This window comes from Cetorhinus maximus, chromosome 13 (genome assembly GCF_964194155.1).
Source record: "Cetorhinus maximus chromosome 13, sCetMax3.hap1.1, whole genome shotgun sequence".
Taxonomy (NCBI): domain Eukaryota; kingdom Metazoa; phylum Chordata; class Chondrichthyes; order Lamniformes; family Cetorhinidae; genus Cetorhinus; species Cetorhinus maximus.
The window spans coordinates 117,069,824-117,097,012 of record NC_135891.1 but is presented as its reverse complement, the minus strand read 5'-3'; the positions used below and the strand labels follow the sequence as shown (position 1 = coordinate 117,097,012).

At 45.0% G+C, this 27,189-nt stretch overlaps 1 protein-coding gene across 2 annotated transcripts in view; it reads right to left on the bottom strand.

The window, feature by feature from the left end:
- The window catches only part of mef2b (myocyte enhancer factor 2b), a 123,473-nt gene that overhangs the window by 34,251 nt on the left and 62,033 nt on the right, over window positions 1–27,189 (bottom strand). For both annotated transcript variants that reach the window (XM_078556088.1, XM_078556089.1), the window contains exons 3-5: window positions 18,862–19,065; window positions 15,075–15,215; window positions 9,053–9,233 (exon numbers count right to left, since the gene is read on the bottom strand). In XM_078556088.1, coding sequence (XP_078412214.1) covers window positions 9,053–9,233; window positions 15,075–15,215; window positions 18,862–19,065 — 526 coding nt within the window. The remainder of the gene's footprint in view (window positions 1–9,052; window positions 9,234–15,074; window positions 15,216–18,861; window positions 19,066–27,189) is intronic.

Below are 27,189 nucleotides of genomic sequence, written 5' to 3'. Positions count from 1 at the left end.
TGGAGGGCCCTCTGGCTGGTGGGCAAGACCGCCATCACCTGGATTAAAATCCACCCGATACTTCAGATAACGTGTTCCTCAGTGCAACATAGTGAGTGCCAACAACAAGAGCTTCTATTAAATTAACACTTCTAACATCGAAAAAAAAAATGTCCTCCGGTCCTCCCTGATGCAAAACAGATGGCAATCCATGAAAGGAGAAATTAGGAGGGGATACCACAAGTTTGTTTAATGAATTGGATTTTGAAGAAACCTTCAAAGGAGAACAGAAAGCGGAGAAATTTAGACCAAAATGTGGGACAGGGAAAAGATCCACTGAGCCTGTCCCAGGGGGTCCTGGTATCTCATGCATCGTGATCCAGCATCGCTGGCTAGGCCAGCATTTAATGGCCATCACTAACTGCCCTCGAGAAGCTGGTGGTGAAGGTACTGGCACAGAGGCTAATCACTTCTGTTTTAAATCTAGTTTTGGCAGTGTACCGGTCAGGTTACTGGACGAGCGATACAGAGGCCAGCATTTTCCGTGCCCCTGCCTGTCGGCGCGTGAAACAATGCAGGGTGATGTCGGGCGTGTGTCCCGACGTCACTGCGGGTCATTCCAATCTTTTGTTTGGCGGGTGCGCGATGGAGTCGGCTGCGCGCCCGCCGAACTGTCAAAGGCCAGTTAAGGCCATTAATAAAACAATTAACCCAATTGAGAAAGCTGCCCGTCCAATCTTCAGGCTGGCGGGGGGCAGGCGAAGAGCCCAGGCGGCCTTCGACTTTTTCATGAAACCTCATCCACGGGCGGAATGAGGTTTCATGAAGGCTTTATTAATTAATTTTTATGAAAATTCATTAACATGTCCCGGCTCATGTGACACTGTCACATGGGGGACATGTCTGAATAATTTTATTTTCTTATTTTTTTCCAACTTTAAAATTGAACTTAATCTCTCTGAGACAGCTCTGTGCCTCAGGGAGATTTCTGCGCTCCTTTGCGCGTATGTGTGAAAGAGCGCAGGCCCCAACTCTCCCTCCTCCCCCCCCCACCCCCCCACCCCGCACAGGTAGCGAGCGCTACCGGGCGTGCATCACGCTGGGCGGGTCTTAATTGACCCGTCCACGTAAAATGGAGGCACGCAGCCGATCGCGGGCGGCGATTGGCTCCAAACCCGCCCAAGCCCACTCCTGACCGGCCCGCCCGACGGAGAGAAAATTCTCCCCAGAGACTGGATTAATAACCGAGAACCTGAGCTCAAATTCCGCTATGGCTGTTTGAGAATTCAAACTCAGTTTAAAAACCTGAGAATAAAATCTGGTATCGGTAGAAGTGACTGTGACGCTGTTGGACTGCTGCACAAAAAAAAAAGCGACTGATTCACTGATGCCTTTTGTGTATAAAATTATGAGAGGCCTGGATAGAGTGGATGGGAAGGACCTATTTCCATTAGTAGAGAGGTCAATAACCAGGGGCATGAATTTATAGTAATTGGTAGAAGGATTAGAGGGAAGTTTGAGGAATCATTTTTTCACCCAGAGATGGTGGGGGTCTGGAATCACTGCCTGAAAGAATGATAGAGGCAGAAACCCTGATCACACTAAAAAAAATACTAGGATACGCACTTAGAACGCACTTAGAATGCTGTAACAGAAACTAAACTGGACCAGCCAAATAAATACTGTGGCTACAAGATCAGGTCAGAGGCTAGGAATGCTGCGGTGAGTAACTCACTTCCTGACTCCCCGAAGCGTGTCCACCATCTACAAGGCACAAGTCAGGAGTGTGATGGAATACTCCCCACTTGCCTGGATGAGCGCAGCTCCAACAACACTCAAGAAGCTTGACACCACCCAGGACAAAGCAGCCCGCTTGATTGGCACCACATCCACAAACATTCACTCCCTCCACCATTGACGCACAGTAGCAGCAGTGTGTATCATCTACAAGATGCACTGCAGAATCTCACCAACGCTCCTTAGGCAGCACTTTCCAAAACCACGGCTGCTACCATCTAGAAGGACAAGGGCAGCAGATAGATGGGAACACCATCACCTGGAAGTTCCCCTCCAGGTCACTCACCATCCTGACTTGGAAATATATCGCCGTTCCTTCACTGTCGCTGGGTCAAAATCCTGGAACTCCCTCCCTAACAGCACTGTGGGTGTACCTACATCACAGGGACTGCAGCGGTTCAAGAAGGCAGCTCACCACCACCTTCTCAAGGACAATTAAGGATGGGCAATAAATGCTGGCCCAGCCAGCGAAGCCCCACATCCTGTGAGTGAATAAATAAAAAAACCTACAAGGCTCCAGACCAAGAGTTCGAAAGTGGGTTTAGGCTGGATGGCTCATTTTCAGCTGGCACAGACACAATGGGCCGAATGGTCTCCTTCCACACTGTAAATTTTCTATGCTTTTTTAAAAAAGGAAACGTGCTGCCCTTACCTGGTCAGGCCTGTATGTGACTTCAGCCCCATGGCAGTATGTTTAACCTTTAACTGTCCTCCGAAGTGCAATTAGGGATGGTGAAGGCATGCCAACCTAGCCAGCAGCGCCCACAGCTTATGAAGGAATAAAAAATATCTAAAGTGATTTATTATGTGAAGCAGCTTGAGATGTTCTGAAGAAGCTGAGAGAATGGACAGAGTTTGGGAGGGTATTCTAATGCAGGTGTTAAAAATGACAAGGGAATTCCAAAAGGTAGGTAGAGCGAAAATATTTCCTCTGGTTGGGGGAATCCAGAACAAGGGGGCAGAACCTTCAAATTAGAGCCAGGCCGTTCAGGAGTGACCTCAGGAAATACTTTTCCACACAGGGGGTAGTGGAAATTGGGAACTCCCTCTCCACAAACACCTCAGGTGCTGGGGTCAATTGAAGTGATCACGATGGAGCCTCATAGATTTTTATTAGGTAAGGACATCAGGGGACATGGAACCAGGTGGGTAAATGAATTTGAAGTAGAGAGCAGCCATAATCTATCAGAATGGTGGAGCAGACTCGAGGGGCTGAATGGCCTACTCCTGCTCCAACAGTACCCAAGATAAACAGAGCTGCTCGCACTCACTGAGCACTTAATTCAATGCAGTAATTTTTCATCTTTTTGCACTGCGCTGTTCTCTCTCAGGCAGGAAAGTGAGTCATTCTGTGCTAATGTTTCTCTGCAACTAGCCCACAGGAAGCATGTGAGAGCCATCTGCGAGCAGCCCACTCTGTCTGCTGGGCAAGAGGCTGGCCCACGCTGAGCACTGCACAACTGTGGAGCTCGCACAATGCAACCCCTACCTTATCATGTCATGTTACGTTAGCACAGTCACCACTGTGAAGGAATATGGTTATTCTCAAGTTCCACAGTGCTCCTGCCCCCTCACTCATGTCTGAATCAAAAGGAGGGGGTTAAAATATTCTTGTATAAAACCCATGGGTTGGAAACTGTGCGGCACTCATGGAGTTAATGAGCTCATTTGTTCCTGAAGCAACCAGAGCAGGAAATGGTACTAAGTACTGTACACTGTGGTTGGATGAGTCAGCAAGCAGATTTTAACCCATTCACATCCTATCTCTCTCACTCTTCCTTTACAGTGGGTTTGTACATGTCTTCCAACCCAGTTCCTGCTAAAGTCCTACCTTCTCATACACCTGTTCTACTTAAGAGAAAGGGACTCTGGGTCAGCCATGGCTCAGCTAGATAGCATTTCTTGCCTATGAACAGAAAGTTCAAGTCTCACTTCAGAGACTTGAGCACATAATCCAGGCTGACACTCCCAGTGCAGTACAAAGGGAGTGCTGCACTGTTGGAAGTGCCTTTTTTGGATAAGGCATTAAACTAGGCCCCTGTCTGCCCTCTTAGATGGAAGTAAAAGATCCCATGGCCATTATTTTGAGGAATAAATGAGTTCTCCCGAGTCTCCTGCCTAATATTTATCCCTCAACCCACATCAACAAATCAGATAATCTGGTCATAATCACATTGCTGTTTGTGAGAGCTTGCTGTGTGCAAATTGGCTGCCGCATGTCCTACTTTACAACAGTGACTCCACAAAAAGTATTGTATTGGCCGTGTAACATTTTGGGATGTCCTCAGGTTATGAAATGTGATATAGAAATGCAACTTTCTCTAGTTGGAACGGCCTATGTCTCCTTACAACCCCGCCGACTCTTGGGAATCCCTGCTTTGTGATCGACCAAAGTGCAGCAGGTTCATCCAGGAAAGCGCCGCACACATTGAGACACTTCGTTGGGAATGTGCAGAGGCTGAGTTGAGTCGTCAAAGGGAGCGCACAAATCCTCTAAGCAGCCCATCTACCCAACCCTTCAAGCACCAAATACCCTGCATGTGGCAGAGCCTGCCCATCGCAAATTGGACTTATCAGCCACCTCAGAGGCCATCGAACCGGAGTGGCAGCAAGTCATCCTCGATCCCGAGGGACTGGCTAAGAGGCTGTAAAACAAAAGCACAATAGCGCAGAACGCTGCATTCTGCAATAGAAATAAAAAATACTGGAAACACTCGGCAGGTCAGGCAGCACCTGTGGAGGTCTTTCCTCAATAAAAGCTGGCAGATCTTGTATGTTAACCTGGCCCTTTCACCCCTTCCTTTGTTTCACAAACAACTGGCTCTGCCCCAGTTCAGGACCAGAGCCAGATTCATCTACTCTGAATGATTTTTAGTCTCCCAGTTGGTGATTAACATTACTAATTCATGCCTATACTCTCTGCATTGAGGAGATCATGTTTTTTTAGCTGCCCCCAGCAATTGTTGGTTTATTTTGTTGTATTCGACCAGTCTCTGGGTTTTTGGCTTTTGCCCCTTTTATTTGTCCAGTCCCGATTGTAGTCTAGTGTCACTAATTGTTGGTCAAGGTGTTGATTATTGGCTGTGTCATTGCTTATTGGCTATTTTCCCTGTATTAAAGCCATTTTTCTTTCTAACCAGCCTCTATATTGCCGATTATTTAGATCCTCAATACACGTTTGAGCCCTAAATATGCAATCCTGCATTGCAAATAAATCTGTTTTCAAATTTACGTAGATTCCGCTCAACCCTGAAGTCTGAATATTTGCTTTATTTCTTCCAGTTGAAGGATGAATAGGAGGCTGTCGGATTGTGTTCTCTGAGAATCTCACCAGAGTTTTGATTTGTGAGCTCTCTTTATGGATTTTAGTAAAGGCAGCTGACTGGGCAATGGAGCCCAGGCATTCTCAGCTTCAATTAACAGTCCGTGCTGAGCGAGCTGAACTCAGAACAGGTACTATGTGAGCACTAGGTGGCTTCAACTCTCCTGGGCTAGGAAGGGAAAGGGGTGAACCAAACAGAAGTCTGTACCTGACCACTGTCCAGTGAACTCTACTGGAACATGTCTGTGTGTGTGTGTGTGTGTGTGTGTGTGTAGGGGTGTGAGTGTAGGGGTGTGAGTGTAGGGGTGTGAGTGTAGGGGTGTGTGTGTGTAGGGGTGTGTGTGTGTAGGGGTGGGTGTGTGTGTGTGTGTAGAGGGTTGTGTGTGTGTGTGTAGGGGTGTGTGTATGTAGGGGTGTGTAGGGGAGTGTGTGTGTGTGTGTGTGTGTGTAGAGGGTTGTGTGTGTGTGTGTGTGTAGGGGTGTGTGTGTAGGGGTGTGAGTGTAGGAGTGTGAGTGTAGGGGTGTGAGTGTAGGGGTGTGAGTGTGTGTGTAGGGGTGTGTGTAGAGGGTTGTGTGTGTGTGTGTAGGGGTGTGTGTATGTAGGGGTGTGTAGGGGAGTGTGTGTGTGTAGGGGTGTGGGTGTGTGTAGGGGTGTGGGTATGGGTGTGTGTGTGAAGGGGTGTGGGTGTGTGTGTGTGTAGGGGTGTGTGTCTCTCTCTCTCTGTATGGGCATAACTGCATTCCCTAAACTCGTGCCATTAGTTTTCCCTTTACTGCACTTGACATGCTGATCCCAGCTAGAGAGAAAGGCCCATGGACATTTCAAAAAGCGAAATAATGTTTTGCTATTCAATGGACCAAACCGAGCTCTCCAAATTGTGTGGGCTTCATGTAAATTTCATTCAAAGAAACCCAAGCAGATGTGAGTTGAAGGAAGGATGCCTGTGATACAGCGTTGTAGCTAGGGTTCGGAGGACATAAAAATAGCAGTCAGATTCAGGAACAGAAACAAGACTTTCTGATGCCAGGAACATTACCAAATATAAGGGACACTAGGCTTTACCAGTAATCAAACACTGATGATTTCTCAATAAACCAGCAGAGATCATTGATTCTCTTCCACAGGTTAGGAAAATGACATTTCTCTTTAGGCAGAAACCCAACATGATGTAACATCTGTGGCTCATTGGGTAGCACTCTCATCTCAAGTCCCACTTGAGTGATTTGAGCATAAAAATCTAGCCGGACATGCCCATTGCAGTACTGAGGAAGTGTTGCACTGTCAGAGGCACTGTCTTTTGGATGGGATGTTAATCCGAAGCCCCCGCCTGCCCTCTCGGGTGAATGTGGAAGATCCCATGGCACTATTTCAAAAACGAGCAGGTGACTTCTTCCTGGGCCAATATTTGTCCCTCAATCAACATTACTAAAACAGATTATCTGGTTGTTGTCACATTGCTATTTATAGGAGCTTGCTGTGCACAAATTAGCTGTCATGTTTCCTGCAATCGTGACTACCCTTCGGAAAAATATTTCTATGGCTGTAAACTGATTTGAGGTGTCCTGAGATCATGAAAGGTGCTACAGAAATGCAGTCCTTTTTTTTCTTTTCGGGATCCCCATACCAAACAATTGAGAAATTCAAATGGGGAGACTCTACCTTGGCCTGACTTTCAATGCACACTCTCTTCCTGTTGGCATCTTATCCACTTATATTCAAGCCTTGGTAGATTGTACAGTATCTACATAATAACTGAGAATTAGGGATTTTGCATGCCCATCCTCCAGAACTTTGACACTATCCCACAGTTTGTGGGAGAACTAAAACTGACTAAAAGCCCACATATAATGGCTCAACGACCTCATTCTTATAAATGGGAACTACTTAGTTGCCTGAAAATAGAAAGAACAATGAAAGATATGGGAGAGCTGACAGGAGAGCAGGAATAGGCGATGCAGCTGAAGTGAAGAAAAACAACAGTGCAGAAATTTTTTTTTTTTTAAACTCGTTCATGAGATGTGGGCATCACTGGTTAGGTCAGCATTTATTGCCCATCCCTAATTGCCCTTGAGAAGGTGGTGGTGAGCTGCCTTCTTGAACAGCTTCAGTCCATGTGGTGTAGGTACACCCACAGCGCTGTTAGGGAGGGGGCTTCAGGATTTTGACCCAGCGACAGCGAAGGAACGGCGATATAGTTCCAAGTCAGGATGGTGAGTGACTTGGAGGGGGACTTGCAGGTGGTGGTGTTCCCATGCATCTGCTTGCCTTGTCCTTCTAGGTGGTAGTGGTCGTGGGTTTGGAAGGTGCTGTCTAAGGAGCCTTGGTGAATTCCTGCAGTGCATCTTGTGGATGGTACACACACTGCTGCAACTGTGCGTCGGTGGTGGAGGGAATGAATGTTTGTGGATGGAGTGCCAATCAAATGGGCTGCTTTGTCCTGGATGGTGTCCAGCTTCTTGAGTGTTGTTGGATCTGCACTCATCCAGGCAAATGGAGAGTATTCTATCACACTCCTGACTTGTGCCTTGGAGATGGTGGACAGACTTTGGGGAATCAAGAGGTGAGTTATGCTCCGTAGAATTCCCAGCCCCTGTCCTGCTCTTGCAGGCACATTGTTTATATGGCTAGTACAGTTTAGGTTATGGCCAATGGTAAGCCCCAGGATGTTGATATTGGGGGATTCAGCGATGGTAATGCCATTGAATGTCAAGGGGAGATGGTTAGATTCTCTCTTGTTGGAGATGGTCATTCCCACCACACAAGTGGCGGGCAATGTTACTTGCCACTCATCAGCCCAATACATATTGTCCAGGTTTGATGCATATGGACATGAAGGGAGAGATGGCATATTTTTGTGCTGTAATAGTCTATGAGTCTAAGATCCTCGCTGCAAGCCCAGCTAAGCCTACCCTACGTGCTAAGATGTTGGCCTACAGGGTCAGCTAGAGCTAATGTGAGAAGCATCCCAGGCCTCAGTGGGATGCCTACTACCTTTTCAGGTCTGACTGGCTTACAGCATTGCAACCCGGCCAAATTCAGCCATGAACTTACCAGGTGCACAGCGGAGGCCCAGCTTGGTTCCAATCTCCCATCGCAGAGGATGGCAGCTTGTTACAAACTCAATCACATTACAGTGCCTCATGAGAACATTGAAAAAATTGAAGGAAATAATTATACTCGTCCCTGCACTGGGTTGGCTGCTTTATAGAGAGATGTGTATTTATATAGCACCTTGCACAACCTCAGGACATCCCAAAACACTTAAAACCGATGAAGCATTCTTGAAGCGTGGTCACATTGTCATGTAGGAAACACGGCAGCCAATTCTCGCACAGCAAGATCCCACAGACAGCAATGTGATAATCTATTTTTTAGTGATGTTGACTGAGGTATAAAGGTTGACCACTACACCAGGGATCACTCCCCTGCTCTTCTGTGGAATAGTGCCTTCGGGATCTTTTACATCCACCCGAAAGGACAGGTATGGATGGGCGTTGGTTTAATGCCTCATCCAAAAAACAGCACTCCCTCAACACTGGCCCTGGAGTGTCAGCCTAGATTTTTATGTCTTGATTTTGTGTCTGAAATGGGACACAATGAGATCAGAGGATGCAGATTTAAGATAATTAGTAATATGAGTGAAATTGTTACTAAACAACTAGACACCGAGGTGGAATGGATCACTTGAAAGGGCAGGGGAAACAGATTCAACAGTAACTTTCAAATGAAAATTGGATAGAAACCTGAAAAGGACTATTGGGAAAAAGTAGGTCAATGAGGCTAACTAAATAGTTCTTTCAAAGAGCTGGCACAAGCACGATGGACCAAAAGGTCTCCTTCTACACGGTAAGATTCTAAGAGAATGTCCCCAAATTAACGAGGCATTGACAGTAACTGAAGTAAGGGAACATTTGCAAGTGCGTGTCAAGACCAGTACGGTTTCAGCAACATACCTGAATGAGAAATTGTGGACACTTGTGATGTCAACCCTGACGAGTGAGCACTTCGAGGTACAATTGGCTGTGGCAGTGGAGCTCGATTTAGGATGGACCCGGTCGGGTTGCTGTAGGCCAAACTGGTGGCACTCTGTGCTGCAGCCAGAATGGACACTTCATGGTTAGACAGTGTGCCTGCCTGAGAAGGGAAGAGAGAGAGAGAGAGCGAGAGAGAGAGAGAGAGGGAGACAGACAGACAGACAGACAGACAGAGACACAGAGACAGAGAGAGAGAGAAACAAGAAGGTGGAACAAAAGCAAGAAATCGCAATGTTAACGCTTCATTGTTAAATGAAACTCCATGATAACTAACAACAACAGCTTGTATTTACATAGCACCTTTAAGGTAGTAAAACGTCCCAAGGGGCTTCACAGGCGTGTAATCAAACAAAGGAGATATTGGGACAGATGACCAACAGCTTAGTCAGAGGTAGGTTTTAAGGAGTATCTTAAAGGAGGAGAGATATGTAGAGATGGAGATGTTTAGTGAGAGAATTCCAGAGTTTAGGGCCTAGACAGCTGAAGGCAGGGCTGCTAATGTTGGAGCAATGGAATTGGGGGCTGCGCAGGAGGCCAGAATTAGAGGAGCAACGACATCTTGGAGGGTTTGGGGGGGCTTGGGGATGTTACAGAAGTAGGGAGGGGTGGCTAGGGAGGGATTTGAAAACAAGGATGAGAATTTTAAAATTGAGGAATTGCTGACCAGGAACCAATGTAGGTAAGCGAGCCCAGGGGTGATTGGAGCACAGAAATTGGTGCAAGTCTAGAGAAAGGCAGCAGAGCTTGGGGCAAGCTCAAGTTTACAGAGGATGGAAGGTGGCAGGCCGGCCTGTAGGACATTGGAATAGTCAATATAGCATCATAACCAATAAAAAATACGTCTTCCCTTTCGGACGCCAAGAATTGGTCGATTCAGAGCAGATAGGGTCCATTTCCAGAATCCTCCATCAGTGAATCACTGGTGTTGTGAAAGTCAATGGTCAGAAGCCAGGCCCTTTTAGAGGTTAGGGGGCAGTCAACATTGAAAGGTTTGACTATTACAAATAAGTTAATGCAAGAAATAGGAGCAGGAGTAGATCATTCGAGTCTGCTCTGTCATTCAATAGATCATTGTTGATTTGATAGCGGCCTTATCTCCACTTTCCTGCCTGTAACCCATAACCTTTGACTCTCTTGTCATTCAAAAATCTGACTAACTCAGCCTTGAATATATTCAATAATGCTGCTTCTGCAGATCTCTGGGGTAGAGAACTCCAAAGATTAATAACCCTCTGAGAAGAAATTCCTCTTCATCTCTGTCTTAAATAGGCGACCCGTTATTTTGCAACTGGGCCCCCTAGTTCTAGATTCTCCCACGAGGGAAACATCTCTCAGCATCTACCCTGTCAAAGCCCCTTCAGAATCTTATATGTTTCAATAAGATCACCTCTCATTCTTCTAAACTCCAATGAGTATAGGGTCCACCTGCTCAGCCTTTCCTCATAAGACAAACCCTTCATCTCAGGAATCAATCTAATGGACCTTCTCTAATCTGCCTTCAATGCCTACTATATCCTAAGTGAGGAATTTCAGCAGGGATTTATGCACCCAAGGCATCACCTCATGCAAGGGTTTTTGATAGAGCAAATAAAGAGAAACTATTTCCAGTGGCTGAAGGGTCAGCAACCAGGGGCCACAAATTTAAGGTAATCAGAGAAGGGATGAGAACATTTTTCATGCAGCAAGTTATTATAATCTGGAATGCACTGCCTGAAAGGGTGGTGGAAGCAGATCCAATAGGGAATTCGGGAAACAGTTGAAAAGGGAAACATTTGGAGAGCTATGGGGAAAGAGCAGGGGAGTGTAACCAGTTTGATAGGCCTTTGAAACAGCCAGCACAGGCACAGTGGGCCAAATGGCCTCCTTCTTGTTATATCATTCTATGATTCTAAGCAAGTTACTTCCATTATTTGGGCCACAAGGATGGCAAAATGACTTTATTATATTCTTCCATCCTTCTGTGCATTCTCTTTGATGTTGCTTTCCTCTCCACAGTCCACCTGACTGCAGGGTGTACTATTGCTTGCTCACCTTAGGGCCTGTAGTTTAAATAGGAGACTTTCGCTATTGCTGGGAATGCTGGGATATTCCTCTCTCCATTGCGATCACTTGCATTGTCTCACTCTCCAGCAAAAGCAAGCAAACAAAGTGCCAGGAATAACTGTTACAATCACAATTCTCTGTGACAAGAAGGCATAATATGAGGAGTTCCATTGAATGTGGCATATTTCCTACTGCTCCTGGTGCACCCCACCCCAGGTCTCTGTCTCAGTGCCTGTTATAGCCTCCACATTTATGGAAGTTGGGGAGGAGTGTCCAGTTTGGGAAGGGAACATGGGTTCTGCAAGACTTCAGTAGAGAAAATAAAGTGTGAAACGCAACAAAATAAGTTGCCATCTTGAATCTCCATGAAGAAAATCAGAAATTGGAACAGGAGTAGGCCACATGGCTCATCTCAGGAATCAACCTAATGGACCTTCTCAAATCTGCCTTCAATGCAAGTACATCCCTTACTATATCCTAAGTGAGGAATTTCTGCAGGGATTTATGCACCTAAGACATCACCTCATGCAAGGGTTTTTGATAGAGCAAATAAAGAGAAACTATTTCCCCACAATTCATTACGAACATGGCTGATCTTGGGCTTCAACTCCATTTTCTGGCCCACTCTCCATATCCCTTAATTACCTGAGAGACCAAAAATCTGTCTGTCCCAGCCTTAGATGCATTCAACATTCACAAGATTCACAACCCTTTGAGTGAAGAAATTTCTCCTAATCTCAGTCCTAAATGATCAGCCCCTTATCCTGAGACTGTGCCCCTGTGTTTTAGATTCCCTGACCAAAATCTCTTATCATCCACCCTATCAAGCCCCTTTAGAATTTTGCAGGATGCAATGAGATCACCTCTCATTCTTTTAAACTTCCAGAGAATATAAGCCCAATTTACTCAGCCTCTCATCACAGGACAATCCCCTCATCCCAGGGATCAATTTAGTGAACCTTGGCTGTACTGCCTCCAATGCAACTCCCCTAGCTTAGGTTGCTCCATGCCACTCCTCCCACCCTCATCTTTCCAAATGGGCCATTCCATTGAGGGACATCACAAAGTGAGCTGGTAATGCAAGACTCAACACACAACATCATGAGAGGTCAGTCCATTTGACAAGAAGGAAGCACAAGGATTTAGCTGGAGTAATGAAGGAATATTTCCAACAGTTTGATCGTCTGAATATTTTCAGGGTTGCAGGTCTGTGCTGTGGGTGACTGTTTTTGTGTCCTTATATAGTCTGGTCTTTTGCAGTGCTCAGTACTGATAAATATACTTGCAGCCTGCCAGGGAATTTGATGGTTCAGTTAAGATTTTGGATCAAGGTCTCAGGCACCATGGTATCTGGAGTAAAGTAGGGGACAGCTTGCAATACATCATCTCTCATAACCTAAATGGGGTTTTTTTGTCCCTACCTTTCTTCCCCTGTAGACAAGGGCTTTGACTGGCATGAGGAGCAATAGGTACTGACTATTCTCTCGTGCCTTACCAAATTAGCAACTCCTAATGTGCAGCCATTGACAGGAGTGTTTGCAGGTCATTATACATTACAGCTCTCCGATAACAGGAGCTTTCCAGATAGCATCACTGGACAAGTATCAGGAGCAGGAACCCAGCTGATTTTTTCCCCTTTATTCTATTATGGGATGTGATTCGCAATTGCCAATCAACCAAATCCCTGTGGCTCTGGAGTCACATGTAGGCCAGACTGGGTAAGGAGGGCAGATTTCCCTCCCTAAAAGACATGAATGAACCAGATGGGTTTTTACAACAATCGATGATAGTTTCATGGTCACCATTACCAAGACCAGCTTTCAATTCCAGATTTATTTATTGAATTTGTTAATTAATTGATTTTAAGTTTCACTAGTTGCCATGATGGGATTTGGGCCTGTGATCCCAGAACACTACCCAGGGCCTCTGGGTTACTAGTCAAGTGACACCACCACTATGCTACCATCTCCCTATAGCCCAGGTCCATTGAAACCATTTGCAGCCCCTCACATGAGCCAATTTGGCATTGACAGGAATTCTAATTTGGAACCATAGAACCATAAGACTCACTATTACTCAAATGCAGAAGGAAGAAAGAACTTGCATTCATCTAGCACCTTTCACAAGCTCGGGATGTCCCATAGGCTTTACAGCCAATCAAGAACTCCCTTGTACCATACTAACTGTTGTAATGTGGCAGCCAATTTGCACATAGCAAGATCTCACAAACAGCAATGAAATGATGGCCAGATAATGCCTATTAGCACAAATGGTTGAGGGACAAATATTAACCAGGACACAGGGATAACTTCCCTACTCTTCTTCAAAATAGTGCCACAGGATCTTTCGCATTGACTTGAGAGAAGACTCAGGGGCCTGGATTTAACATCTAATCCTATAGCACCTCTGAAATGTTCATGTCCTGAGTGCACAGGTTTGTGATATTCAGGGTACGGTAACTTATTTTTCATGTAGTTCCCAGTTCCTGCCACTTGATACTGCTAGTGAACGGCAATGTAGGATTACAATGTGCCAAAAAACTGTAATATTGCATCTCCATTGGACCAGCAATGCTGGTCTGGACCTCTCCCATATAGCAGTTCATGTATAAAATTAAGATTTGGGAAATGACCGGATTTCTGCCCTTATGATGAGCTCAACATCTTAGACATTCTATATTCTGCATTGTTTCTCTATTTACTGAGGTGCTTGTACATTGTCATTGTTGGCCATACAACCCTCAGATCTCTACCTTCCCCAATTATGGTACAAACATACGAATTAGGAGCAGGAATAGGCCACTCGGCCCCTCGAGCTTGCCCTGCCATTCAAAAATATCATGGCTGATCTGAATGTAACCTCAACCTCACATTCCTGCCTACCCCTGATAATCTTTCAACCCTCTTGTTAATCAAGAATCTATCTAGCTCTGCCTTAAAAATATTCAAAGTCTCTGCTTCCACCGCCTTTCGAGGAAGAGAGTTCCAAAGACTCACAACCCTCCGAGGGCAAAAATGTCTCCTCATCTCTGAGTTAAATGAGCGACCCCTTATTTTAAAACAGTGCCCCCCCCCCACTAGTTCTAGGTTCTCCCAAAAGAGGAAACATCCTCTCCACATCCACCCCGTCTCTTGCCCATCCCCAGTTTTCATCGCTCCATCATCGGCAGCTGTGCTTTCAGTTGCCGAGACCCTAGGCTCCAGAATTCCCTCCCTCTCTGCCTCCTCTCCTCTTTTAAGATGCTCCATAAAACCAACCTCTTTGGCCAAGCTTTTAGTCACCCATCCCAATATTTCCTTACGTGGCTCAGTGTCAAGAATGTTTTTATTCGTACTGCTCTTGTTAGGCACCTTGGGGGGCTTTATGATGTTAAAGGTGTTGCATAATGCAAGTTGCTCTTGCCGCTGTATAGCTAATAAATGTCTCCTGCAATGCCCAATATCTTCTGGGTACGTGTGCGTCATTTGGAGGTTAGGACAGGAGTCCCTGGGAACGTATCAATCTTTGAAAGATTCTTCCAACAGAAATTTATTGGTGTAGAATATACAGAATTTGTTTAGAGATTTGTTTACACAACAAAGGAGCTTAAGAAGGCGAGAGGATAAAATTGCCCCAGAACATTCAGATCCAATTTGTACTTTGTGATTCCAGAGAAGATTTATTCCTGTGGGTTGATGATGGTAAACGAAGGCCCGACTTCTTCACATAGGGGGCAGGTAGAAACCAGGAAGAAAGTCAGCGTTTCCCTCACATAAAGTTTTGAGAGGCCAGAGATTGAGGCTTGAGGCCTATAAGTAGGCGCCATTTGGTTGTAAAAAGTATGTGATGTGGGGAGATTTCAGGAGGAAGAGAAAATAAATTCTACAAAAAAAAATATAAACCATTCCAAGCTACTTACACAAACCCTCTGTCTGTTGTTCATGTGATTCACCGCTTCATACTTTCTGTATTTGTCGTTTGCCTCCAGGCTTGGCTCAACGGAGTCATCAATCTCCAGATCTGGACTCTCACATCCATTTAAACCCTTTTTTCTCAGCGTCTAGGTAGAAATCACAGTTTAAGGGAACATTCAGCACCACATCCTGAATATTTTCCCAGGGTAAACTCTTTGGCAACCTTGTCATGATTTTGAAAAGTGCAGATGAGCAGAGAGAGGCCTTGGTGTCCATACACACAAATCCTTAAAGATGGCAAGGAAAATTGATAAGGTGGTTAAAAAAAACATAGGGGGTTACTTGGATTTATAAATAGAGGCGAAGAGATCCTGCCAGAACTTTATAAATCACTGCTCAGGTCTCAGCTGGAACATTGTGGACAATTCTGGGCCCCACACTTCAGGAAAGATGTAAAAGCCTTAGAAAGGAAACAGAGGAGGTTTGTCAAGATGTTATCAGGGATGAGGGAGTTCCAAACTGAGAAGAGTCCAGAAAGGTTCAGGATGTTCTCCTTGGAACAGAGAGATTAAGAGGTGACCCAATAGTCAAGGTGATGAGAGATTATGAAAGGAGAGATAGAGAAAAATTATTCTCGCTGGTGAGTGGGTCAATAATGAGAGGTTGTAGATTTAGAATCAAATCGGTAAAAAGAAATACAGGAGACATAAGGAAAATCATTTTTCACTCAATGTTGTCAGGTTCTAGAATGCGCTATCTGAAAAGATGCTGGAAGCTGATTCCATTCATAATTTTAAAAGGGTGTTGGGCAGGTACGTGATAGGGAGCTTACAGGGTTAATGTCAAAAAGCGGGGCTAGGGTACTAAGCACGACTGCTCTTTCAAAGAGACAGCACAGACACAACAGGCCAATGGTCTCCTTGTGTGTTGTACGTTTCTGTCATTCTATCTTGCTAGAGACTCAAACAAATGAATTCATAGGCAAGATAAAGGCCAAATTTTAGATATGTGACCAGCAGATTCTGTACAGAATGTTTGGTTGGCATGGAAACGGGCCTATATCCAAAGTATGCCCACTTGTCCTTTAGAAAATTCTGATCAGCAAGTCAAAACATGCTCCCTCAAAATCCAGACTACGTGCTAAGCTAACACCCCTGATGTTTTAAATTTCTAAGTGGCAGCAAGGGAGGAGAATGCTCCCTGTTGATTTTTCTGAATGCCCACCACCAAAATGGCACCCAAGGCAACAATTGGCAGCTTATAGGTGTAATTGTTTTGCTGCTGCTTGTACAAATGACAGGAAAAGAAAAGCACAGAGATTAGAACTTGCTACACAAAACATTCTGCTTTCATTACTGGTACATTGTGATGTGAAAAGGTTGATATTTTATTTGTACAACACGTGAGGCTCATCAGAACCCAGTGAAAACTTTATTAACAACCAGCTGAGTTTTGAACGACCTTTATTAGTACAGGGGGTACGGTAGCATAGCAGTTATGTTTCTGAGCTAGTAGTCCAGAGACCTGAACCATTGTCCGGTAGACATGAGTTTAAATCCCACAGTGGCAGCTGGGGGAAATTTAAATTCAATTAATGAATAAAAAAATCTGGAATAAAATGCTAGTTTCATTGTTAATGATCAAATTAATGATCATGAAACTTCTCGATTGTTATAAAGACCCAACTGGTTCACTAACATTGTTTAGTAAAGGAAATCTGCTGTCCTTACCTGGTCTGGCCTACATGCAACTCCTGACCCACAGCCCCCTGAAACGGTCTACCAAGCCACTACAGAAAAAGCACTGTGGGTGCACCTACACCAGCTGAACTATGGCGGTTCAAGAAGGTGGCACCCCACCACCCTCTCAAAGGCAATTGGGGATGGGCAATAAATACTGGTCTTGTTAGTGATGCTCACAACTCAAGAATAAATATGATAACATACACAGAGCACGTTAATGTTGCAAATACTGTGACAATTGAGTGCCTGTCCTAGCTGAGATTAAGGATAGCTGATACTAATTGGGGAAAGGTTAGGGAAAATTTTAAGAACCAGTTTCCACCTGTGTGGACGGAAAACTGCATAAAAGGGAAAAGTAGTCTGCACTTGTTACACCGAGTTTTGTGGATAAACCTATGTTGAAGACAGACTGGCTCCAGCTTATTTTTTAAATGCCCCCTATGATCTTTCCGTTGGGTGTTGCTCACTGCATTGTCCTGCAGATCAATCTTCAATTCCTGGAGACTCCAGGGTAATCCTGGAGGGCTGGCAACCCATGCCAGCTCTCAAGCCACTCCCATTAAACACCACAACAAAACAAAATGGTCGAGCAAGATCTTTAATTGTATCAAACAGTGAGCGGTTCAAGGTAGACCATCACCACCTAGGAATATCCAATAAATGCCAGCTTTGTCAGTGAAGTCCATGGGCAGGACTTTCTGGCCCCACCAGTGGCAGGCATCATTGCGTGCGGGATGGGAAAATTTGGATCCTGTCCCGCCTGTGACGATGCCTGCTGCTGGCTGAGCTAGAAAATCCCGGCCTGCGTTTCCAAAACGAGCATTAAAGAAAGGCAAAGAAAAAATTCCCTATTTCTACCTTCGCCCCAGTTTAAAGTCATAAAACAAAGTTTAGTTTTACAACAGGCCATTTTAGAAACAGGCCATTCAGCCCAACTGGTCCATGCTGGGATTTACGCTCCACATGAGCCTCCTCGCACCCTCTCCATCTCACCCCATCGACACATCCTTCTATTCCTTTCTCCTTATGTGTTTATTAGCTTATCCTTAAATGCATCTACTCTATCCACCTCAATCACTCTGCATGGCAACGAACTACTGAACATTTAAAAGGATTCAATCCTTCCAAGAATTTAAAACGCAGGTTTAAAGTTAAATCATTTGGGGAAACTGGAGAATGGGGAAGGGAGCATAGGGGTAGAGTTAACATTAAAATGGAGACTTTAGGCTTTATCTGGGGTAGTCGGGTGTGGGGAGTGGTGGTGGTTTATGGGAAATTCTAAGATTTGTCCTGGGAGGCGGCATTGGAAGACACTAGGCCAAATGGCCGACTCCTGTTCCTAAGTCCTAGGTTCCTAGTAGTCCATGCCCAACTTAGACCCCAAGCAGCATTCAGTATTCAGAATTTATCCTTATTATGTTTGACAAAGTTGGAAAACAGCCACAAATATTTGAAGGGAAATTGATATGCTTTTAGGATTCTTAATCAAATATAGGATGTGACACAGCAAATGAAGGAGCATTAACTTTGAAATCTGAGTTTAAATGCTGTGTAAATGAAGCAAACCTACTCTATCCTCTTTTGGTGGGTCTTGTCCCTTCACACCTCTCTTTTGTTGTTGGCAACTTAATGGCTTGCACGCGTCTTCACATATATAGATCTAGCTTGGAATTATTTTGCAACTAACATGGTAGCTGGGAGTCGTTAGAGTCTGGAATGCACTGCCTGAGTGTGGTGGAAGTAGTTTCATTTGAGGCATTCAAAAGGGAACTAGACTGTTATTTGAAAAGGAAGAATGTGCAGGGCAATGGGAGAATGGCACTAAGTAAATTGCTCAATCGGACAGCTGCTGCGGACACGATGGGCTAAATGGTCTGCTTCTGTGCCGTAAAACTCCTGTTATTCTGTAATTCTGTGCCCCCAATACTCAGCCCATCGTTATCTGACCAACAATGAAGGCAAGTTGGAAGAAGACTCCACTGTGGATGACGGGAGTTGCATGGAGGAGTTGATGGGTTGGCCCATTGCCCATGACTGGTGATCTCCTTACCTCTAGGATGTCAGAGTTGGTGCGGCTCTCATGCGGCTCGCTGTACTCTGTGTACTTGAGCAGCACCCGGTCCATGTCAGTGCTGGCGTACTGGAAGAGCCTGTTGGTGCTATTGAAGATGATGAGTGCAATCTCGCAGTCGCACAGTACGCTCAGCTCATACGCCTTCTTCATCAGGCCAAACTTCCGTTTGGTGAAGGTCACCTGCAAGAAAAAGAAAAGAAAGACTTGCATTTATATAGTGCTTTGCACGATCGCTGGACAACCCTTGGCGCTTTGCAGCAATGAAGTGCTCTTCAAAGTGTAGTCACTGTTGTAACGTAGGAAATGTAGCAGCTAATTTGTGCACAGCATGCTCCCACAAACAGCATTGTAGAAATGACCGGATAATCTATTCTTGTGATGGTGATTGAGAGATAGAAATTGGCCAGGACACCATGGAGAACTCCCTTGCTTTTCTTTGAAACAGTGCCATGGGGTTTTTTTTCCCCACATCCTCCGAAGAGCCAATGGGGGCCTCGGTTTAACATCTGACCCAAAAGGCAGCACCTCCAGCAGTGCAGCACCCTCTTGGTACAACACTGGAGTGTCAGCCTTAATAGGGGAAAGGTGAAATATTATCAGGAGAGGGGAGGCGGTGGGGGGGCGAGGCAGGGGAAAGAGAAATAAGAGAAGTCAGAGATGACTTGAGGTTGATGAATGTTATCAAAGCAACATAACTTAGTCCCATTGGTGAAATTCACCCAAAATCACTCAATGGTTCTTCTTTAAGTTAAACACACAGTCCAGTGGTCCCCCACCCTATACTTGATGTAGGTAAATGCACATCCTTTTGTAGTACTGAACCACGTAAAGTGAGAGCAGCTTGCATTTATGTGGTGCCTTAATGTAAGAGTGTGCCCATCAGGTCGATGTGATGTGTCTTGCATTTGATTGAAGAGAGTTAGCATACTTCTTGCTTTTTATGTGCTAGCTAGTGCGCTTCTCACTTTCAACCGATCCCACTGGCTAGCAGCAATGTGAAAAGGAGAGCCAAATGTGTAAGCCTCTCCCTGTCAGTACAGAGCCTCTTCATCAGCAAGTCTTCAGCTAGGTCTCCTCGTGGTGACACACAGAAACAAGGTCCCTCATGACCCCAGGTTAAAGCATCAGAGGAACTCGGAGAAGGTTTGGCCCCCAGGCATTCAGTGCCCAGGCCCACCGGCATGTGGAGATTCCCTGAAACTCATGAACCAAACTCCCAGCTCTGGGGGAATAACTCCACTGCCTTGTGGATACCTCGGGGGAGTTGAAGGCTAAGGGAGTAAACCCAGGCAAAAAAATCTGGAATGGAGCCCAAAGGCGGACTGATGTCCAAATATGTAACCCCTGCAACTGAGTCGATGCTCTACATTCCTTTGGACCCAATCAAAGAGGTCGCCGTTTGGTCTCCATAGATTTGGTCCAGATTTACACTCAGGAGAGGACACTCCAGTTCCTCTGAACACAGAGTTGACCACCAAGGAGCAAACCATCTTCTCCCTGATAAAGGGGCTCACTACTTGTAGCCAAATTTGCTGATGATGCAAAGATAGGTAGGAGAGCAAAATTGTTAGGAGGATACAAAGAGTCTGCAAAGGGATATAGGTAGGTTAAGTGAGTGAGCAAAAAAATTGTCAGATGGTGTATAATGTGGGAAAATGTGAGGTTGTCCACGTTGGCAGGGAGAAAAGAAAAGCAGAGTATTATTTAAAAGGAGAGAGATAGCAGAAGGCTGCAGTACAGAGGGCTCTGGGTTTCCTTGTGTGTGAATCACAAAAGGTCAGCATGCAGATACAGCAAATAATTAGGAAGGCAAATGGAATGTTGGCCTTTATTGCAAGGGGGATGGTGTATAAAGGAAAGGGAAGACATGCGTCAGCTGTATGGGGCATTGGTGAGATCACACCTAGAGTACTGTGTACAGTTTTGCTTTCCTTACTTAAGGAAGGATATACTTGCATCTGAAGCAGTTCAGAGGTTCACTAGGCTGATGCCTGGGGTTGTCTTATGAGGAAAGGTTGTGCAGGTTGGGCCTACACTCATTGGAGTTTAGAAGAATGAGAGATGCTTTTGTTGAAACATATAAGATCCTGAGGGGGCTTGACAGGGTAGGTGCTGAGAGGATGTTTCCCCTCATGAGGGAATCTAGAACTATAACAGTTTCAGAATAAGGGGCTTCCCATTCGAAATGGAGATGAAGAGGAATTTCCTGCTCCTAATTCTTGTCATCTTATGTCTCATGAGACAGATGGCTGCCAGAGAGTTTGATGTAAAACACCTCAAGCTGCTTCACTGGAGCATCAATCACTGATCATGGTTCGATGAGGAAGGGAGACTGTGGTGTAGTGGTAATGTCACTGGACCAGTGATCCAGAGGTCCTGGCTAATGCTCTGGGGACATGGGTTCAAATCTCACATGGCAGTTGGTGGAATTTAAATTCAATTAATGAATCTAGGATTGAAAGCTAGCCTCAGTAATGGTGACCATGAAACTATCATCGATTGTCATAAAAACCCATCTGGTTCACTAATGCCCTTTAGGGAAGGAAATCTGCTGTCCTTACCTGGTTTGGCCTACATGTGAGTCCAGATCCACGGTAATGTGGTTGACTCTTAACTGCCCTCTGAAATGGTCTAGCAAGCCACTTAGTTCAAGGGCAATTAGGGATGGGCAATAAATGCTGGCCCAGCCAGCGAAGCCCACACCCCATGAAAGAACAAATAAAAAAGTGAGTCTTGCTGGAAAACACAAACATGGGGAAGTTGAGTTGGGGCAAGATTGCAACCTCAGTGTGATTCTCCACACAGTTGAATAGAAAATATTGAATTTGTGCTGCACTTTACCACATTTCAAGCCAAGGGTTGTTACGTGCAACAACTGGCTTTGAACGCTGTGATATTTAATGTGTACCACATTCTCATGCCAATTCTATGAGATGAACGGCCAGTCAGCCTGCTATTGGTGAGGAATAAATACTGGCCAGGCCACCGCCTTACTCTTCTCAGAATAAGATAATCGGATCTTTAATGTCCACCCACAAGAGCCACCAGAACAGGGAAAGTTTGGCTTGCACTAAAGTTGGTGCCTCTGACAATGCAGTGCACCATCAGTACTGCACTTGCAATGTCAACATGGATTATATGCTCAATGGCACTGGAACAGGACTTGAACTCAACTTTCTGACTCTGAGGTAAGAGTGCTACCCACTGAACCACAGGTGAGAGGTTCTGCCAGCTGAGGCCAGTTGTTACTCAGTGAAAGCGCAGCACGCAATTCAGGTTGAACAACCTTCCGACACTTACTGTCTAGTCTGCTGAACAAGGGATAAAAACCTGCCAGTGGCCCTGGAACTGTGTCCCAATATGAGTCACCTCCTTCAAGAGGGGAGGGAATAAACACACTCAACTTCAAACACTTATAAGTTCTATTGCACAATCCCTGTGATGGGAGGTGCGGGGGGAAGAGATATTACAACACCCAAAACTTCAAATATTTGAAGGGAAAAAATGTGCAAAAGAAAAATGTGTAAAAGAACTGTGTAAACTGTGAGGAGGACAGTGTAGAACTTCTATAGGACATAGACAAGTTGGTGGACTGGGCAGATAGGTGGTAGATGAAGTTCAATGCTGAGAAGTGAGAGGTGCTGCATTTTGGTAGGAAGAATATGGAGAGACAATATAAAATAAAGGGGCACTACTCTAAAGGAGCAGGAGCAGAGGGTTCTGGATGTATATGTGCATAAGTCATTTAAGGTGGTAGGACAGGTGGAGAGAGTAGTCAATGAAGCATACAGTATCCTAGGCTTTATTATAAAGTACAAGAGCAAGGAGGTTATGCTGAGCTTTTAGAGGACATTAGTTAGACCTCAGCTGGAGTATTGTGTACAGTTCTGAGTGCCACACTTTAGGAAGGATGTTGACGCATAAGAAAGAGTGTAGAAGAGGTTTGCAAAAATGGTTCCAGGGATGAGAAACTTCAGTTATCAAGATAGATTGGAGAAGTTGGGACTGTTCTTCTTGGAGAGAAGAAGGTTAAGAGGAGATTTGATAGAAGTGTTCAAAATCATGAGGGGCCTGGACAGAGTAGATAGGGAGAAACTGTTCCTGCTCATAAAAGGATTGAGAATGAGAGGGATAAATGTATTTTGCAAAAGAAGCAAATGTGATATAAGAATTTTTTTTTTCACACAGTGGTTTGGGTCTGGAATGCACTGCCTGGAAGTGTGGTATAGGCAGGTTCAATCAAGGCATCCAAGAGGGCATTAGATGATTATTTAAATAGAAACAATGTGCAGGGTTACAGGGAAAAGGCAGGAGAATGGCACTAAGTCATAATGCTCATTTGGAGAGCCGGTGCAGACACAATGTGTTGAATGGCCTCCTTCTGCACTGTAACAGTTCTGTGATTCTGAGAACAGGGTGGAGTGAGACTAATTGGACAGATCTTTCAATGGGCCAGCAAAGGAATGCCACCTTCTGTGTTGTGAGGTTCTATAATGGATTCTCTGACTATTGTTAGAGATGAATAGGTGCAGACCATGTCACATTGAAGGAAACTGAGTCTCCACTCTGACACCCTCTCACACAAAGGTGAGGTGCTAAAGAGACATAACACAATGAGGTGGCATCAGACCACAACAAGCGTCCTGCAGGGTGACTGTGGCTTCGCACGTCCAGCAGAAGTCTGACAATATAGACTGCACAGGTCCGACTGTGTACTCTGCTCCTGTGCAGAGTCTGCATCAATTGGTGTACTTTAGACAGCGCCCAGGCAACCGTTTCCCAGTATGAGTCAGTGAGTGGCTCAGAGAGGAGAGAAGAGCAACAAAAACCTTTGCAGCTAAAGCAATGCCTGATGCATAAATTAGTTTGTCGAGAAATCTCTGTAATCCCCTCCAGCCCTACAATTCTCTGAGATATCGATATTCCTTTAATTCAGGTCTCTTGAGCATCCCCAATTTTAATCACACCACCATTGGTGGCTGTAATTTCAACTGCCAAGTCCATAAACTCTGGAATTCCCTCCCTAAACCTCTCTACCTCTTTACTCTCTCTCCTACTTTAGGTCGCTCTATAACCTACCTCTTTGACTAAGGTTTCGGTCACTTGACCTAATATCTATTTAATTGTCTGTGTCAAACTTTGTCGAATTGCACTGCTATGAAGCATCGGGATGTCTTACTACATTCAACATACTACGTAAATACAAATCATCATTGTAGGTGTTGCCAACCCTCCAGTATTGTCCAGGAGTCTCCAGAAATCAAAGGTTAATCTCCTGGACAAATCAGCACAAAAAAAAAAATAGGGGCATTAAAAATAGATTGTGTGTTTTTACAATTTTCTTTTAACATACTTTGTTTGAGTTGTACAAATATTGGTGGTGGGGAGAAAAGGTTATTTGACTGGGTAGGACAGTTGGACACATGAGGAATACGCTCAGAGAGAGTTGGCAAACCTAAACGAGCAGAGAGGAGATTTCTACTGGACTAGTAATCCAGAGACCTGCAATAATATCCCAGAGAACATAAGTTCAAATCCCGCCACGTCCATTTGAGAGTTTGAATTCAGTTTCAAAAAACAAAACCTAGAAATAAAAAGCTGGGATCAGTAAAAGTGACCATGAAGCTGTTGGATTGTCTTAAAAGCTCAACTGCTTCACTAATGTCCTTTAGGGAAGGAAACCTGCTGTCCTTACCCGGTCTGGGCCCACATATGACTCCAGTCCCACACTAAAAAGAAAGATAAGCTTGCATTTATAATAGCACCTTGCTCAACCACTTAACCTCCCAAATTGCTTTCCAGCCAAAGTACTTTTTTGAAGTGTGGTCACTGTTGTAATGTAGGAAACATGGCAGCCAATTTATGCACAGCAAGATCCCACAATATGATAATGACCAGATAATCTGTTTTTTTCAGTAATGTTGGTTGAGAGGTAGATATTGGACAGGGCGCCTGAGAGAATTCCCCTGCTCTTCTTTGAAAAAGTACCATGGGCTCTTTTACCCGAAAGGGCGTCCGTTTAATGTCTCATCGGAAAGTGGCACCTCAGCAGTGCAGCACTCCCTCCCTATAACACTGAGAATGTCAACCTAGATTGTTGCATCCAAGTGCTGGAATGGGAATTGAACCCACATCCTTATCACAGAATTGTTCCAGCACTGAAGGAGGCCATTTGGCCCATTGTGTCTGCACCAACTCTGTGAACAAGCAACTCGCCTAGTTCCATCCTCCGGCCTTCTCCCCATAACTCTGCACATTCTTCCTTTTCAGGAAACACTCTAATTCCCTTAGTGCTTCAGTTCAGTCTGCCTCCACCACACTCCCAGGCAGTGCATTCCAGATCCTAGCCACTCGCTGCTTGAAAAACCTTTTCTTTATATCACTATTGCTTCTTTTACTAATTACTTCAAATCTGCGTTCTCTCGTTCTCGATTCTTTCACGAGCGGGAATATTTTCTCCCTATCTACTTTGAAATTTTGCCCTGTACACCAAGATCTAGGTCATTAATATATATCAGGAGTCCCAACACTGACCCCTGGGGAACTCCACTACAAACCTTCATCCAGCCCGAAAAACATCCATTAACCACTACTTTCTGCTTCCTGCCACTCAGCCAATTCCGTATTCATATTGCTTCTTGCTCACAAGTCTTTTGTGTGGCACTGTATGAAATGCCTTTTGGAAGCCCATGTACACAACATCAACAGCATTGCCCTCATCAACCCTCTCTATTGCCTCTTCAAAAAACTCCAGCAAGTTAGTTCAACATGATTTTCCCTTTAAGATGATTTTCCCTCTTGACTCAAGAATGCCACCAACTGAGACACGGCTGACCATAACTAGGACTCTTAGCTTCCTTTAAAGTGGCCTTGCACTCAGGTTTATCAAACCTGTGCCGCCAATTCAAGAAGGTGGCTCAACACCACCTTCTCAGGGGAACCAGGGATGGACAATTGGCCAGTCTTTGCCAACAATGCTCACAGTTCAAGAACAAATAAAGAAATGTATGAATTTGCTTTATATAGCCAGTGAGAGAGAACTCTGTGATGACAGTGTGAAATCATAAACAAGAAAATTGTTTAATATTAATTGACAGGGACTGAAACCGATACTTTGATGAGAATACCACAAGCCAAAGATAGCCAAGAGAAACGAAAGATTTTGCACATGGTGAGTGATTACCCGTGCCTGGGAATTCACCTATGAGAAGCTCTGACAGCTTTAGAACATTGACTGAATGGGCACTGACTCGTCAGTCTTATGACTTGCTGACTCACAACCAGAGATTAGGCAAATCTGATGCAAATCTGTTTGTCGTTTCTTTATAAATGGACTTGAAAACAGTGGGTGGTCCCCCGGGAGCTTAACCTGGGCCAAAGGACATTCAGAGAAATAGAGATAGAGCTTGCATTTACATAGCGCCTTCTACATCCCCAGGACACCCCAAAGCTCTTTACAGCCAATGAAGTGCTTATTGAAATACAGTCACTGTTATAATGAAGGAAACACAACACACAATTTGTGCACAGCAAGCACCCACAAACAGCAATATGATAATGAACAGAAAATCTCTTTTAGTGACATTGATTGAGGGGCAAATGTTGACCAAGGCGCTTGGGAGAATTGCCCTGCTCTTCTTCAAAATAGAGCTATGGGGATCTTCCCTCTCCACCCAAGAGCACAGATAGGGCTTCAGTTTTCATCTCACCCAAAAGAGGAGTTACAGTCACTGTTGTCACGTAGCCAATCTGTGCACAGCAAGCTCCCACAAACAGCAATATGGCAGGCAGCTAGGTGTCAGCCAAGACTATTCAGCCATGAATGGCAAACCACAACATCCTCACCTTCCAGCCAGAGCAACTGGGTGGAGATTGGAAGCAGGACCTCTGGGTGTGTTTCTCTCAATAGCTGGCATTGCGGTCGCCCAGTTACTGCAGCTGGGCCTTGCTGATCCAGATGAGGGGAGGGGAGAAACCCTGATACCATTCTATGCTGTGTGGCACAGTGCCACCCTGGGTCGTGCACCTGTCAGTGCAGCCATGGAAGGAGCTGGTAAATTGGTAACTTTTATTCTTAAATTAACCAGAACCATTAATATAAGCTAGGCATGAATGAACATAATCGGGGATTCAGGAGAAATTTTACCCAGAGGGTGGTGAGAATGTGGAACTCACTACTGCGGGGATTAGTTGAGGCAAACTGTATCGAAGGAGAAGCTGCATAAACACATGAGGGAGACAGGAATAGAAGGATATGCAGATAGGGGGAGATGAAGAAGGCTGGGAGGAATCTTGCGTGGAGCT